Below are 13,982 nucleotides of genomic sequence, written 5' to 3' on the forward strand. Positions count from 1 at the left end.
AAAGAGGGACTGAAGACAATTACCCTGGGACGAAGGAAAAGGTCTTATGAACAACGAGATGAAGAGTGCATAAAGCAAAGCCCAGACATGGCTTCTGAGGAATATAAGATTACCAAGAGAATCAAATAATAGAAGTAAGAGCATAAAAGAGAGAACCCAGGAGCGGGGAATCTAAAAGGGGATCAAGCCCCATGCAAAGTAGCCATGGATGCATTGAGAGACTATGAAAGGATCATAAGTGAAGACAAAAGTGTGAGAGACTATCTCAAAACAAGCTGTAAAGGATCATAAGTGAAGACAAAAGTGTGAGAGACTATCTCAAAACAAGCTGTAAGTAGCATAACCTTAAAGAGAGCACCAAGCACAGAAGTGTTTTACAAGAGCTACAAGAGCACATGGAGGAGATATGCAGAGCTTACCAAAGAAGGTTGTTTAAAGAAACACAAGTGTAGAGAGAGACATTTCCATACAGGGACTAACAGAAACTACTAGAAGCCCAGGAGAAGAAAGACCTTCTTTTGGCTGAATTTAAGTTGGTAAAACTAGTGGTAGGGTCAGGTAGAGTTAGGTTTGGACCAAGGACATTTTACTTGGGACTTCCTGATGACAGACAAGCATCCTTAATTTCTTTAGATAGGCAGGGTGTTCGCTTTTGCAATAGGGAAAGTTAGGCCTTTTCATAGAATTTCATTGAATAGAGTTCCTAATGTCCTTAATGTTTCTGTCTCGTTCTTCCAACCCGCCACTGTGCACTCACTGTAAACCACAGCAAATTCAACCACTCAACTCGCTCCATACTACTACAAGTCAAACCTTAACCTTCAAGTATAAGCCAGGTTACATCAATACCATCATTGAAATAAGTGTCAAGTTCGATTTGTAATGGTTTGGAGTGAATGTTTATACTTGCCGTGTTTGTACCTTACCAGTGTTGTTGCCAAAAGGTTTTTTTGTACACTCACCGCTATAGGTAGACACACAGACATTGTCGGAGGCAGCACAGGTTTCAGAAGGGCCTGTGCACGAGCTGTCTGTATCACTGGTGCATTTCTGGCATTTTAGGGAATATCCTGAAACAGAAAAAAAGAAAGAAACGTTAGCCTGCCCCTTAACAAACACTTACAGGACACATCATACCACCTTTCTAGCATAGTGGGAAGAGATGGTTCACTATGTGCTATATGCCATATGGTAAATATTACTTACCAGTAATCATCTTTCTGTGGCTTGTGTCATCTTAGAATCACATGCTTTGCATAGGACGCCATTTGCCAGGTCGCCAGGTGCGGCGTATTACATATTGTTTATTCAAATTGGAAAACTGGATATCGTCAGGGGTATACCTGCAAAACTGTCCCTATTCTATGTGTGCGTGCACCCATGATCTTTCACTCTTCGACTCTGCTGAGGGTGTCGGCCAGAGAGTTCAGTTTCCATTCAACATGTTATGCCCACATGAGCATGTTCCTTTGTGTGCAGCAGTGTCAGATGTTTTGTACGAGAATAGGCAGAGTGTGTTCTGCCTTGCTTGTTGATGTAAAACATTGCAATTGTATGAGGATGCTGAAAAGATGTCAATGCCATTTTTATTACTAGCAGTTCTAGCCAATTTATGTGGCAGCTTCTCTGCTTTACTGACCACTTTCCTTATGCATTGAGGAGCTGACAATGTGCTCCCCATTCTGAGAGGGATGCATCTGTTATTACTGTTATTTGTGGTGGTGGAAAAATAAAGGGTCTCCCTTTGATCAGTAACTGAGTTGAGTATGGCCGCCTTTCGGTGCGCTCTGGTCCCTATTGTTTATTACGTGGTGTGCTGCGCAACTAGTATAGAGAGGTCCTACCCCTTAACCTCATAAAGTATACAATCTAACGAATTATACATTTTACTCACGCTGACCCTTAAGTTAACAAGTAGACAGTATATAGATATCTAGTGTATACATGATCTATCCCATATTTGGATTTAATGTGGTTCTGGTTCTTCTTTAGCAAACAGCCAACACGTGTTTCGACACAAGGACTTTCTCAAGGCGATGATGTCTGCAGGACATTACCCATGTCCTGAACCTCATTCTTCAAATAGAGTCACATTGAGTATTGCTGTTTTGGCAATTGATTTTCACTGGCTATTGATTCTTGATCTTTCAATAGTTGATGACAAGTACAGTGTGGTTTGGCTCTGTGTTAATATATAATCCTAATAGTGGGGAACCCGGTTTAGGGGGATCCTCATAGGGGACATACGGCGGACAACACACGCAGGTCGCCTATGAGGCAAGGTCATGAAAGATAACAGAGCGTTACAACATGGTCATGGCCGCACAGAGTGTGTTTTAATGCAGGAAGCCACAGCAGAAAACATATGAAAACATGCCAGACTTGCTTTCTACAGACCGGCTTAACAACACGGGCCTCAGAGATTTAAAACAGGGATTTACTCACAGGTGACGCACAGATCTCACCATCAGCAGGATGCCCATCATAGTCACCACTCAAAAGTGACATTAACGTAATATGCTTAACAGCTACAGCGTGCATATATACTTTTGTGATAGTCAAATGCACTGCGCTATAAAACAATGTGCCTGCACCAAATAGTGCCAGATATAAAAAGGAACACAGCATCAGTATGATGCACGTTGAGAACTTGGTTCCTCCAAATGAAGGTTGTAAAAACTGGCAGTCATCCCCAATAAAGAGCAAAACGTGAGGTGATTAGATACTCAAATTCAATTCTGTGGAACCAAAGTGTTGAGGCTCATATCTGGCTTTGCAAGTAGACAAAACGGTACCCCGGAGAAATCTACTTATCTCACTGTATAGTACTCTGCTGCCTTCTGTGAGAAGGTGTGCCTTTTCACATATTGGTGGCATTGTTTAGCCCATTGCCTGATCTTTCATTTCATGTAGGCCATTTGAGTGAAGGTGTCTTAGAAAAAAGACAGGGGAGAAAATGTCACAGGTCTCTGGCAATAATATTTTCAGGTGTGCTTATTTGGCACGAGATGTGGGATGACGTTTTATACAATGTCAAACATACTTCTGCACATCATAAATATCAATCCACAAGTCTGTGATTGGTTAAGTATTTAAAGCTCACAACAATTAATATTCTGGGACTTGAATACTTTCCTGGATGATGTAGAGCATGAAGCCAGAATCATTCTCATTTTGAATAACATGCTTCTATGAAGTTATATTTTAAAATATTGTCAAGGTAGATTATTATGTGATTTGTTTACTTTCCAAGTCAGTTCTACAAAACAGAGAATTATTGTGGTTCATGAAAGTCAAATGTTCACAAATAATTACAACCTTTTCTGTGATAAGAACTGGGAAACAATTTGTCAAGTGCAGAAATTACAGATGCGCTCAAATCCCAGTTTCACCTCTTAACCAAGTGTGTGATACTGGAGAACTCATTTGATCTTGTGGTACCTAACTTGTCAAAGTTGCCAGCCACTAAGAGTAATTTAGTTCTCAGGGTATGTTCTTGAAGAAGGTCTCACTTATGGTTTAACTATCTATAGAGGGACCGGCCACCAGGGGGCACACGGATGGACTCCTCCTCCGTGTGAGCTCCGTCAAGCAGCCCTGGAAAGCGGCTTGAGCCCCCGCTGAAGGACACCCCCCCATGAGCAAAGGAGATAATCCGAGGTGTGAAGGTGGCCCCCACCGCTGCCCGAAAACCCGAAGGAAATCGGTGGCGGATTCACAGAAATATCCACCCTCTGGTATTACGAAGACTGACTGCGTAGCTTTCGCAGGGCCCGTGCCGCTCCAGCGGGATACTCCGGTGGACCAGGGATGGCCAGAGTGTCTTCACCATAGCACCGGTTCCGCACCAGCACCCGACCCTGCATCCACGGAGGACCGGTACGGCAGCCCCTCCTGCGGACAAGGCTCAAGAGAGGGAGCGGATACCAACCAGACCGCTGTGTAGTGACAAACAGATTCCAGGAAGTCTGATCTGCTGGGCATGCCCTCTTTCACGTTCCTGTGAAGACCCAGTCCTCTTCCCATCCGACGAGGGGCCTGAATATTAGAGCTGAGAGGATCAATCGGACCCACGGCTTTCAGCTGGGCTGACCATCAAATATCCGGAACGCAGAGAGACAACGGACCGGCGGACAACGGAGTGGCAGGCCAGTGAAGTCTTGACAAACGAGTCAGTGCCTTGCACTCAGTATACAAATGCTGCTGATGTGCGCATAGTTGTGAGGCAGCAAATCGGCCCTTGTGTGCCGGATTGGACCTTGCTTAGACCCGGATCGCCCCAACAACAAGACTGGCGCCGGATGGCCTGGTCCTTGTAACGGCCCCCTCCCTACTAGCCGTGTTATATTGAAGGCGTGCTCATACCACTTACCTAACTGACCCACAGACATCACGGCGCTAAGCAATAAATGCAGGGAGGAGAACACAGGAAAAAGTACCTCCGTGGCCCCCTTGTGTCACACGATCCGCACGCCCTACTGGGCTAGTGGACCTGCGAATCCCACCTTCTGGATTCGGTACGTCACCTTACAGCAAAGAAGCTCCAAGGCCTACAGACGACTGCGCGGAGCCCAGCATACAGCGGACACACTTCCCACGCTGTCCTACTCCTCATCCCGGCTGGGGCCCCCCGCTGTGCATATTGTGCACTTAATAACACACGTGGACCGAGAGAAGGCTCTCACGCATAACGATAGGCAACGGCTCCACACGAGAGACCCGGAGAGATGAAGGCTATAAATGGGCAACAAGTGCGAACTAGCTGTATCAATCATTCTCTGCATTATACCTGAATCACTCTGAAACACTTCTGAAGCTCTATAATACTGTTCTGACTACGCTGACCTACTTGCTGCCTTCCAGACAGGAGAGGGATATAGTGACATCAGCATTTACGAACTTTGGTGGACAAATAGGAAAGCCAGGAGCCACACAATCTACCTAGTTTCCAACTGTGTCGAATGCCTATAATGAGCATACAGCATGGAACGAATACCTTCCCTGAGGGAGATGATCAGACCCCTAAAGTGAAACACAATACTGGTGAAACACTGCCATTTGGGGTCCCCACTAATGTAACTCACTTTATCTGGGCCAACCTATTTATTTAACTAAACGTCTGCAGCTCCTTCAAAATGCAGCTGCCAGATCTATACTCCGCCCGTCCTTCGGCAATCATATGTCCCTGCTACTGAGGCAACTGCACTGGCTTCCCGTAGAGGCCCGTGTCATGTTTAAATCTATGTGTAAGGTCCACCAAGCTTTCTACTGTATTAGAGCTGAGTATCTTCAAGCAAAATTTGTGCACTACATACCTCCCCGCCCCCTTCGTTCTCAATCAGCCCTTCTTCTTGTGGTTCCTTGGCATAGGCTGGCTCTTTCAGGTGGTCGCACCTTTTCCACTGTTACCGCTAATGCCTGGAACAAACTTCTGCATGCTCTGCGGAGCACTGCTGATCATTTCGGCATTCGACGTAAATTGAAAACATTATTATTCTAATGGCTCTCCTCCCTGTTCTGTTTCTGCTAGCTGCCTTTAGCACCATGATGCCTTCGGCGTATGTGTGCTTAATAAATTCTTATAACATAACATAACACTATCAAGAGACGCTCACCTCAGTACATAACATCGAGGGCCGGTAGATGGTTGGTCCCCTGGACACCAGGACGTGTGCCCTCCTCAACACTGTTCTCATCTGTCAATAATTAAACTGTCACCCCCAGTCCAAGAACAAAACGCATACAAGGCCTTAACGATCTTGAAACCTTGTCCTGCCAAGAAGGGCATCTGAGGTGGGAGACTAACTGCTTCAATGGGACGACTACCATTCCTTTAGTACCATCATGTCTGGCGACTCCAATTCTCTCTACTTACACTGGACCCCAATCGCCTGACAGAAGGTTGGGCCCCCACACCTTGGGTGTGTGCCCTCTTCTCCTCAGGCACTAACAGGGAGATCAACGCTGACACACAGGTACCTGCTACGCCGGGCTGGATTCTGCCCTCTAAATCGCCTTTCGTCCAGAGCACCTGAACGTAAAGGAGAGGCTCGCCCCTTACAAATTCTCCCCCCACCGTGCTGATCACATCCTTACCCGGGTCATCATAATGTCATCCCCAGGGCCTGAAGCGGCCGCAACCAAAGCAGATGTAGCCGATCTATTGAATGAAATGAAGAGCATAAGAGCTGATATTGGGGGAAAGGTTGATAAGATAACCCAGAGAATAGACAAGATGGAGGAGAGACTGGAAGAGGTGGAGCATAACCAGACCTCCCTCACCACACTCGAATCCCAAATGGACCAGAGGATCGCAGACATTGAGGCCAGGGAGGAGGAATTCCTCTTGAAGGTTGACGACCTGGAAAATCGCAAAAGACGTAACAACTTATGTATCAGCATAGTAGAAAAGGAGGGGGAAGACTGAACTTGACCTGAAGAGAACTTTGCACACACTATTGAAACTCCTATTCGAGGATGACTCTGTGGATGAACCGAAAATCGACCGCATTCATAGAGCCGGAGGCACACCCGGCAGCCCAAGAACAATGCTAGCGAGGTTCCATAACAATGTAGACAAAGCAAGGGTCCTCGAGAAAGCCTGAATGTGCCCACAGATTACCCTTGATACTGCAAATGTTTTGATTTATCAGGATTTGTCCGCCCTCAAATTGGTGATGAGAAGGAAGTGCCTCCCGCTCACCAAATGGCTAAAAGAAAAGGGTGTGCGATATCGCTGGGATTACCCTTTTTCGCTTACATTTGAATGGGAAGGCAATACGATCAGGCTAAAATCTGACAAGGATATTCGTGCCTGCACACTGGACCTGGTGGGAGAACAAGATGAAGGAGCAAATCAAGGCGGAAGAAGAGGGGGGGACGGAGAGTGGCGGATCAAAGGGCTGAGGCGGAGGAAGATACCAGGCTTTAGAAAATGTAGGAGTATGAACGCATCCCCGGACATGGAGCATTGAAATCCCACCATCACACATTGCCACGATCATGATGGAGGACAGAACTGAGAGCCTGTCTAACCACTCTGGGCTGAGGGCGCATATGAGCAGAACACCAAAGACTATGAAACTGATGATCATAGCCGTGGCATCGATGTTTATGGAACAAATGACCTTGCCTGTGTCACGGTAAAAGGGGCAGTGGGGGAAGCATGGGGCTCATTGTTGTTTGAAGTGATACATTCTGGGGCTGTGAGTTGCACGGTCCTTACTGGTGGTCTGAGTTTGCCTGGGTGACGATAACCCAGCTAGACCGGACGCCACAGGGGAAGGTTAGGGAGGGGGACTGGGGCAGGGGAAGGGGTGGGATAGACACAGGATTTCGTACAGGTGCATACAACATTGTACTTCCCGAAATGAAAGGTGGTTTGCTGAGGCCTCCTGATGAGCGACTAAACTACAGATATGGCCATGCCGATACACGATATAGTGGGTAGACCCAGATTCATCAGAGTGGGCACGCTTAACGTAAAAGGACTTAATTCCCCTACCAAGTGGTTGCTGGTCTCTCAGGAATTTAGAAGAGCTAATCTGGATATCCTTTTTCTCCAGGAGACTAAATATATGCGAGGGGAGGAACGCAAGATTCTCTATTCCAGGGTGGGACTTGAATACTGGGGCTCTGGTCCCCTGCGCAAGGCAGGAGTGGGTATGCTTGTGAAGAAGGGGCTTAACTTCGAAGTTTCCAAGATTTGGTCGGATGTGGATGATAGGGCTATTGTGTTGGTGGGCAGAATGCACAGCACCACCCTCACCCTAGCGACTCTATACGCCCCTAACACTGGGAAATCCCATTTCCTCCAGCGTATTGTCCCGACGATAATGCTTGAGGCGGCAGGAGAGGTCATACTTGGTGGAGATTTTAATATGTGGACGGACCATACACTTGATAGAAAGGTGGGAAACCCGGGGGCAAAGGCGCCCCTAGACAGTGGACGTGCTGAGGTAGCAAAGATGATGGACCTTTATGGATTTAGGGACATATGGCGGCACCTTCACCCCAACCAACAGGGCTATACCTTCTATTCAGCCCCGCACTCGACATTCACTAGAATAGATTACATCTATCTGGCTGCTGGTGCATATGAGGCTGCAGCAGCCGCAGAGATTATTCCAATCTCATGGTCAGACCATGACATGGTCACCAACGAAATGACTCTACTCATGCTTCCACACGTAAACTCGAAATGGCACTGCAATGAATCGTTATGGAAGGACTCTGTCTTCCGTAGCCAAATGGCTGACGAAATCACGCAATACTTCAAAGTGTACGATACGGGTGACGTGTCCAAGAACACAGTGTGGGAGGCGGGGAAGGCAACGATGGGAATATTGATAAAAGAGGGTGCCGCCAAGAACAGGGAGAGAACCCTGATAGAAAACAGACTGAGGCGTGAAATCACACACTTAGATCATGCAGCACAAGGCAATGGAGAACAGAGAAGGGAGAAGATTGCCGAAGCCACCCAAAAAAGAGAGGAACTACGCCGATTAGAAGAAGGGCTGACCATACGCAAGCTTCAGTTCCTCACACAAAAACAATACGAAAAGGGTGCTAACGTGGATGCGCTTTTAGCTGCCCAATTACGGGGGCAGAGAGCGGAGAGGTGGGTTACGGCCATTGACGGAAGTATTGATTCCCACTCTGGTCACACTAAGGGCATTCCAGAGGTCCTCACTGACTTTTATGAGCGGCTTTACAAATCTGAGACTGTACGAGGAGCGGTGGATATAGACCTTTATATGGATGGTATAGATATGCTGAAACTCTCCCGAGACACAGCAGACATACTTTGGTCTCCCATATCCGCTGATGAGGTTGATAGGGTGATTAGGAGGTTGCCAACAGGCAAGGCTCCTGAAACGATGGGTACACTTCCGGCTTTTATAAGACTTTCTTTAAGCCCCTTCTCCCCTTTATGGTTGACCTTTTTAACACTATACTCCACACTGGGGTAGCTCCCGAATCATTCTCACAGGCGTTATTCTCTGTGATTCCTAAAGAGGGCAGGGATCCCAAACAATGTGGATCATATCGCCCCATCTCGCTTCTCAATATAGACATGAAGATTTATTTTGGGGCGGCAAGGTACTGACACAATACGCAAAACCCTTCACCTAATACACGAGTCAAAGAAAATGATAGGCGAACCCTCACTATTATCTATTGATGCTGAGAAAGCGTTCGATAGGGTAGAGTGGGACTTTCTGGATGCAGTGTTATGTAAGGTGGGACTTGGCCCCACATTTAGAAAATGGGTCAGGGCGGAGTACATATCCCCCCAGGCATCGGTCATGGTACATTCTGAATACTCAAGATGGTTCCACCTTGAGAGTGGAACAAGACAAGGCTGCCCCTTATCCCGATACTCTTTGCCCTCTCTTTAGAACCCCTAGCCCAAACCCTTATAGCTGACCACCGGGTGGAGGGTTTGCGAGTAGATGGGAAGGAATACAAATTAGCTCTCTACCCTGACAATATTCTACTGCATGTCCAAAACCCAATGACCTCAATACCCAGAGCAATACAACTGATAGAAACATATGGGACTTTATTGGGATTCAAGATTAATAGAGCCAAATCCATACTCTATCCCTTATATGAACCCATCCCCGAATCCGCAATACAACTCTCTCAGCTGGGTCTTCTCTTAGGGGGTTCATCCTTACGCTATCTGGGGATCAACTTGACAAGAAACATGGAGGATATGTAAGAGGCAAACTTTCCCCACATCCTTGCCTCGATTCACGCAGACCTAGCGAAATGGCAACCACTCACAATCTACTGGATGGGGCGGCTAAATGCAATCAAAATGGTATGCCTCCCTTGATTTTTATACCCCTTTCAGGTCCTCCCTATTAGAATCCCAGATTAGTTCTTCCGAGATGTGAAAAGGGCCATATCACACTTCCTGTGGCAGGAGGAAAAAGCCTGAATACCATACGAGGTGCTTATAATGCCCAAGGATAAAGGGGGGGTGGGCCTCCCAGACATTAAATTGTTTTACAAGGCAGTCCAACTGCATGTAGTGATTCCCCACTTGAGAGGGAGGAAAGACTTGCAATGGGTTCATCTCGATAACTACGATTTGGCCCCAGCCACGATCGAAGAATGGCTGTGGGTTCCCAGAGCCCAACTCCTGAATAGACTCCGAAATCACCCTATAATGGGTACTCTGTGGGATATATGGAAGGAAGGAGCAGACATGAAATGCGTCCCCCCTAAGCCACATATGGGCCCCTGGGATCCGTGAAGAGATCCCTGACCACCCGCAATACCAGCTCTGGTTCGACGCAGGCCTAGAAAGGGTTGGACAGTTGTGGAAGGGAGGGACTTTTCTCACGATCCCTGAACTAGAGTAAGCACTGCAGATAAATTCGATCCCTGTTTTCTTCTACTTGCATTTCAAGGGGGTACTCACAAGGAAAGAGTGGCGAGCGAAAATACAAAGAGAGCTTAAGCCCTTTAAAAATCTGCTTGACACTGTGTCTGCAACCTAGGGCCTAATCACGGGCATGTACAGGGCATTGTTGGATAATGGGAGGAGATTGTCTGCTAAACTTAAAAACAGATGGGAGCTAGACCGAGGTCGAGAATTAGATCAACGCACATGCATGAAGATATGTAGAGGACCCTCACAGGTCTCGATTGCTGCACAATATAAAATTTGCGCCATTAAGTTGTTACATAGGTGGCAGTACGATCCCTACAGATTGTCAAACATTTACCAGTTTACCAGCCCGTTGTGCTGGAGGATGTGGGGAAAGGGCAGATTATTGGCATATGTGGTGGACGTGCCCTTGGGTCCAAATATATTGGAATGAGGTCCTGGGATGGATCAAACAGACTGATGGGGTCTCCCGGGATGTAACACCTCTCCACATATTGTTTGGTTTGACAGAATGTGATTACGAGGTGATGAGAGCGAATGGAATTGTGTCCCCCTTATTGCTATCCGCACGGGCCTGTCTGGTGATCAGGTGGAAGGCAAAACTACTTCCATCCAAGAAAGATGGATTGGAGTGGCCACAAATATATATATACCATGGAAAGGATCACAGCAGCCCTACATGAGAGGGCTACCCAACATGAGATTCTGTGGAGTGACTTTGCTCATTTGTATATCCCAAACCCCGTAAGTAGCCCAGCAAATGGTAATGACGAGGATGATGGAGAATAGTATTGAATGTTGGAATTATTTTGAAGTGCGTTCCCTGGCAATCTGAGAGTATACATACTGATAGTAATGTATTGCACCGTCTGGACGTTCTGGCACGACAAACCACAGAGTGGTCCTCAATCCACCTAAATGTGTCTGTATGATAAAGTGAATAGTGAATAGAATAATGCTGTCTCGGAGGGAGGGGGAGCAAGGGGGGTGAGTGGAACCTTCGTTGTTGGTTATGTAATTATTTGTGGTGGGTGGGGGGAGATGTTAAGCGACTCTACTTTGACTCGTCTGCCAAATGTAAGATGTATGTGTTCACTGTTTAAATCAAATTTGAAGACAAAAAAACTAGCTATAGAGTTGCTTCATGTATAATAATAGTGGCCTTGATACATTGCTCACCACAAGGTCATTGGTTTCTTCTCTGACTAAAAGCCATAGTGTTTGAAAAAACATAGCTCTCTATCTCAGTCTATGTTAGCATACATGCACCTTTCTGGTAGCCTCAAATTTATATTCACTATGAATGGTGTGTACCTTTCTCATTGCTTCCAGTCTGTCTCCCTGGTTGAGCACGTTTACATTCTGTGAGAGTTCTGAGACCTCCGTCTATGCTGAAATATGTGCACCTTTCTCATACAGCTACTGATCTGTGTCCTGCATTAAAGAATACACTGTACTCGTGGCTGCCATGTACACAATGTGTCCTGTAACTATGCTAGTACACAAGGACCCCTCGTCGTGGTCTGATCGGTTTGAACTTGAAATGACACTTATTATTCCAGCAAGTCTGACGAGGAGAAGGGGAATGTGAGGGAGTCCCATGCATACAGTGGTTGATGTGATCACATGGGGGTGTGGGGGGTGCTAGGGGAGGCGAGGAAGGGCCAGATTTTCTGGATCCCTTAATTTCTTTGCTTTGGCATCTGGAATCCCAGGACTCAGCATTCCTATGGATGGTCATGCCCGGAATTGGTGCTGGGAAAGTGAGGTAAGCGCTGAGCACAGTTGGGGTAATAGAGGGATGCTACTTCTTAACAGGTATGTATTCTTTGCACAGGAGAAGGTTGCTCGGCTGCTGTCCTTGCTGTGCCCTTCCTGCGCGTGACTGTGTCCTTCTATGAGTGTGTGACGCATGCACTCATTCTTCCATTGCTGAACCATCTTATTGGTTAAAGGAAGCTTGCATTTCTGCTCCTTATATAGTTTTTGTGATCTTGCTACAATGCTTGCATACATATGTCCCACTATCTTTGCGTGTCTGTGCATATGGGGTATGCAGTGTGTTGCCAGCCAATATTTGTAATCCTCAGCAAAAAGGGGACGGGAGTGTCCAATGACTTTCGGACACAATCTGCTTTGCTATTATTTCTAATCCTGCCAAAGGCGGTGGCCCCTTCCTGACAGCTGGCTGGTGTTTTTATGTTTTGTGTTCTCCGTGGGAGGAGCCTTGTGTCTAATCCTGTCAGAGCTTGAGTGTAAATGTGTCTAACATTGATTCTATTTCCCAAAGTTAAAAAGGAAGGTTTGAAGCTAGAGGCAAACGAGGATTTGGTTTCACTAGCATGCCGCAGGTGTAGCAATCACGGGCAGACGCCACCAGAAGAGTGCCCTCCTGTCAGGTTCATCTAAAGAGAGAAAAAATGGCGGTTCACTTAGAATGGTGCAAATTCTTACACTGTCTCTGAGGCTGGTGTCTGGGTCATTCCATGCACATGGTACTGCCAGTCTGCGCAGCCTCCCATAGAACACATCTAGAGTCTCATCATCCTTTTGGCGTGCTGCACCCATCAGGAAACGTTCATAATATGCATTTGCCATGGGCAGAAAATGATTAGGGAGTGCATCCTAGGCTGCCGCATACGATCCATCCGCTGGTTGCAGGGACAGGAATATTTCATGCACCACAGGGCCTGCACAGTACAGAAGGATGGCCAACTTACTGTCGTCACTAGTCTCCATGGTGGCCCTGAAGTACATCTCTAATCTGTCCATCCACATTTTCCACCTTGGCCCCAGACTTGATGGAGTGCCCGAGATATCAAACTCAGGCATTGGCTGCAGAGCGCCAGGTGGTTTGGGTAAAGGTCTTAGTGCCAGGGTGGGTGACTGCTGTTTAGCCACTACAGGGGCGGCTTGCTGTTGGGCAGCGGCTGCAGCTTGTCCCTCGCTCACTCTGTTGCGTGCGCGACCTTAAAGGGCCAGCGCCACATCCATGACAAACCCCGTGCTCAAAAATGAAATACTCGGGACGGAGCATGTACCCCACTTAACATCTCGAAACCCAATGAAAAACGAGCACACGGGAACCTCTGTCCTGCCTCGGGGTTAAAATACTCCAAAGGGGGTGGGGTGGGGCTGGGGTTGTGTAAAAGGGAAGGGCGTAATGTCGAAGTAGGTAGGTTGGCTGGAGAGTGGTGTAATTGCATAGGTGCTTAACATTCCAAGATAACTTACAAGGCTCTCACAGTCCGTTTATTGGCAGAAGCTGACGGTAAGGAAGGTGCAGGTGCCCCTGCCTGGACAGGCAGCCCAAGGGCAGTCGCTTTCTGTCCGTCCTTGCCAGGAGGCCGGCAAGCAAGAATATGGATAGATAAGTAATTGCTTTCCAGCAGGCATGGGTTTTTGATGACTCTTTTGGTTTATTACCTGCTGATAAAAATCATCTCAAATTATTCTTGCGAAGAAGGAATGTGCCCGGTGGCACATAGAGAGGTGCTTACATTGCTTTCTATGCGGCCAGGAGACCTGAGATCCAATCCAGGCATTACTTCTATGACCCTTTTCCATGTCACAGTAA

The 13,982-nt window shown here is 47.0% G+C and overlaps 1 protein-coding gene across 2 annotated transcripts in view; it reads right to left on the minus strand.

The window, feature by feature from the left end:
* The window catches only part of LOC138529088 (phospholipase A2 inhibitor 25 kDa subunit-like), an 86,386-nt gene that overhangs the window by 30,743 nt on the left and 41,661 nt on the right, over window positions 1-13,982 (minus strand). For both annotated transcript variants that reach the window (XM_069640814.1, XM_069640815.1), the window contains exon 2: window positions 963-1,070. In XM_069640814.1, coding sequence (XP_069496915.1) covers window positions 963-1,070 — 108 coding nt within the window. The remainder of the gene's footprint in view (window positions 1-962; window positions 1,071-13,982) is intronic.

The sequence above is a fragment of the Ambystoma mexicanum genome, chromosome 1q (assembly GCF_040938575.1).
Source record: "Ambystoma mexicanum isolate Mex_15411 chromosome 1q, UKY_AmexF1_1, whole genome shotgun sequence".
Taxonomy (NCBI): Eukaryota; Metazoa; Chordata; class Amphibia; order Caudata; family Ambystomatidae; genus Ambystoma; species Ambystoma mexicanum.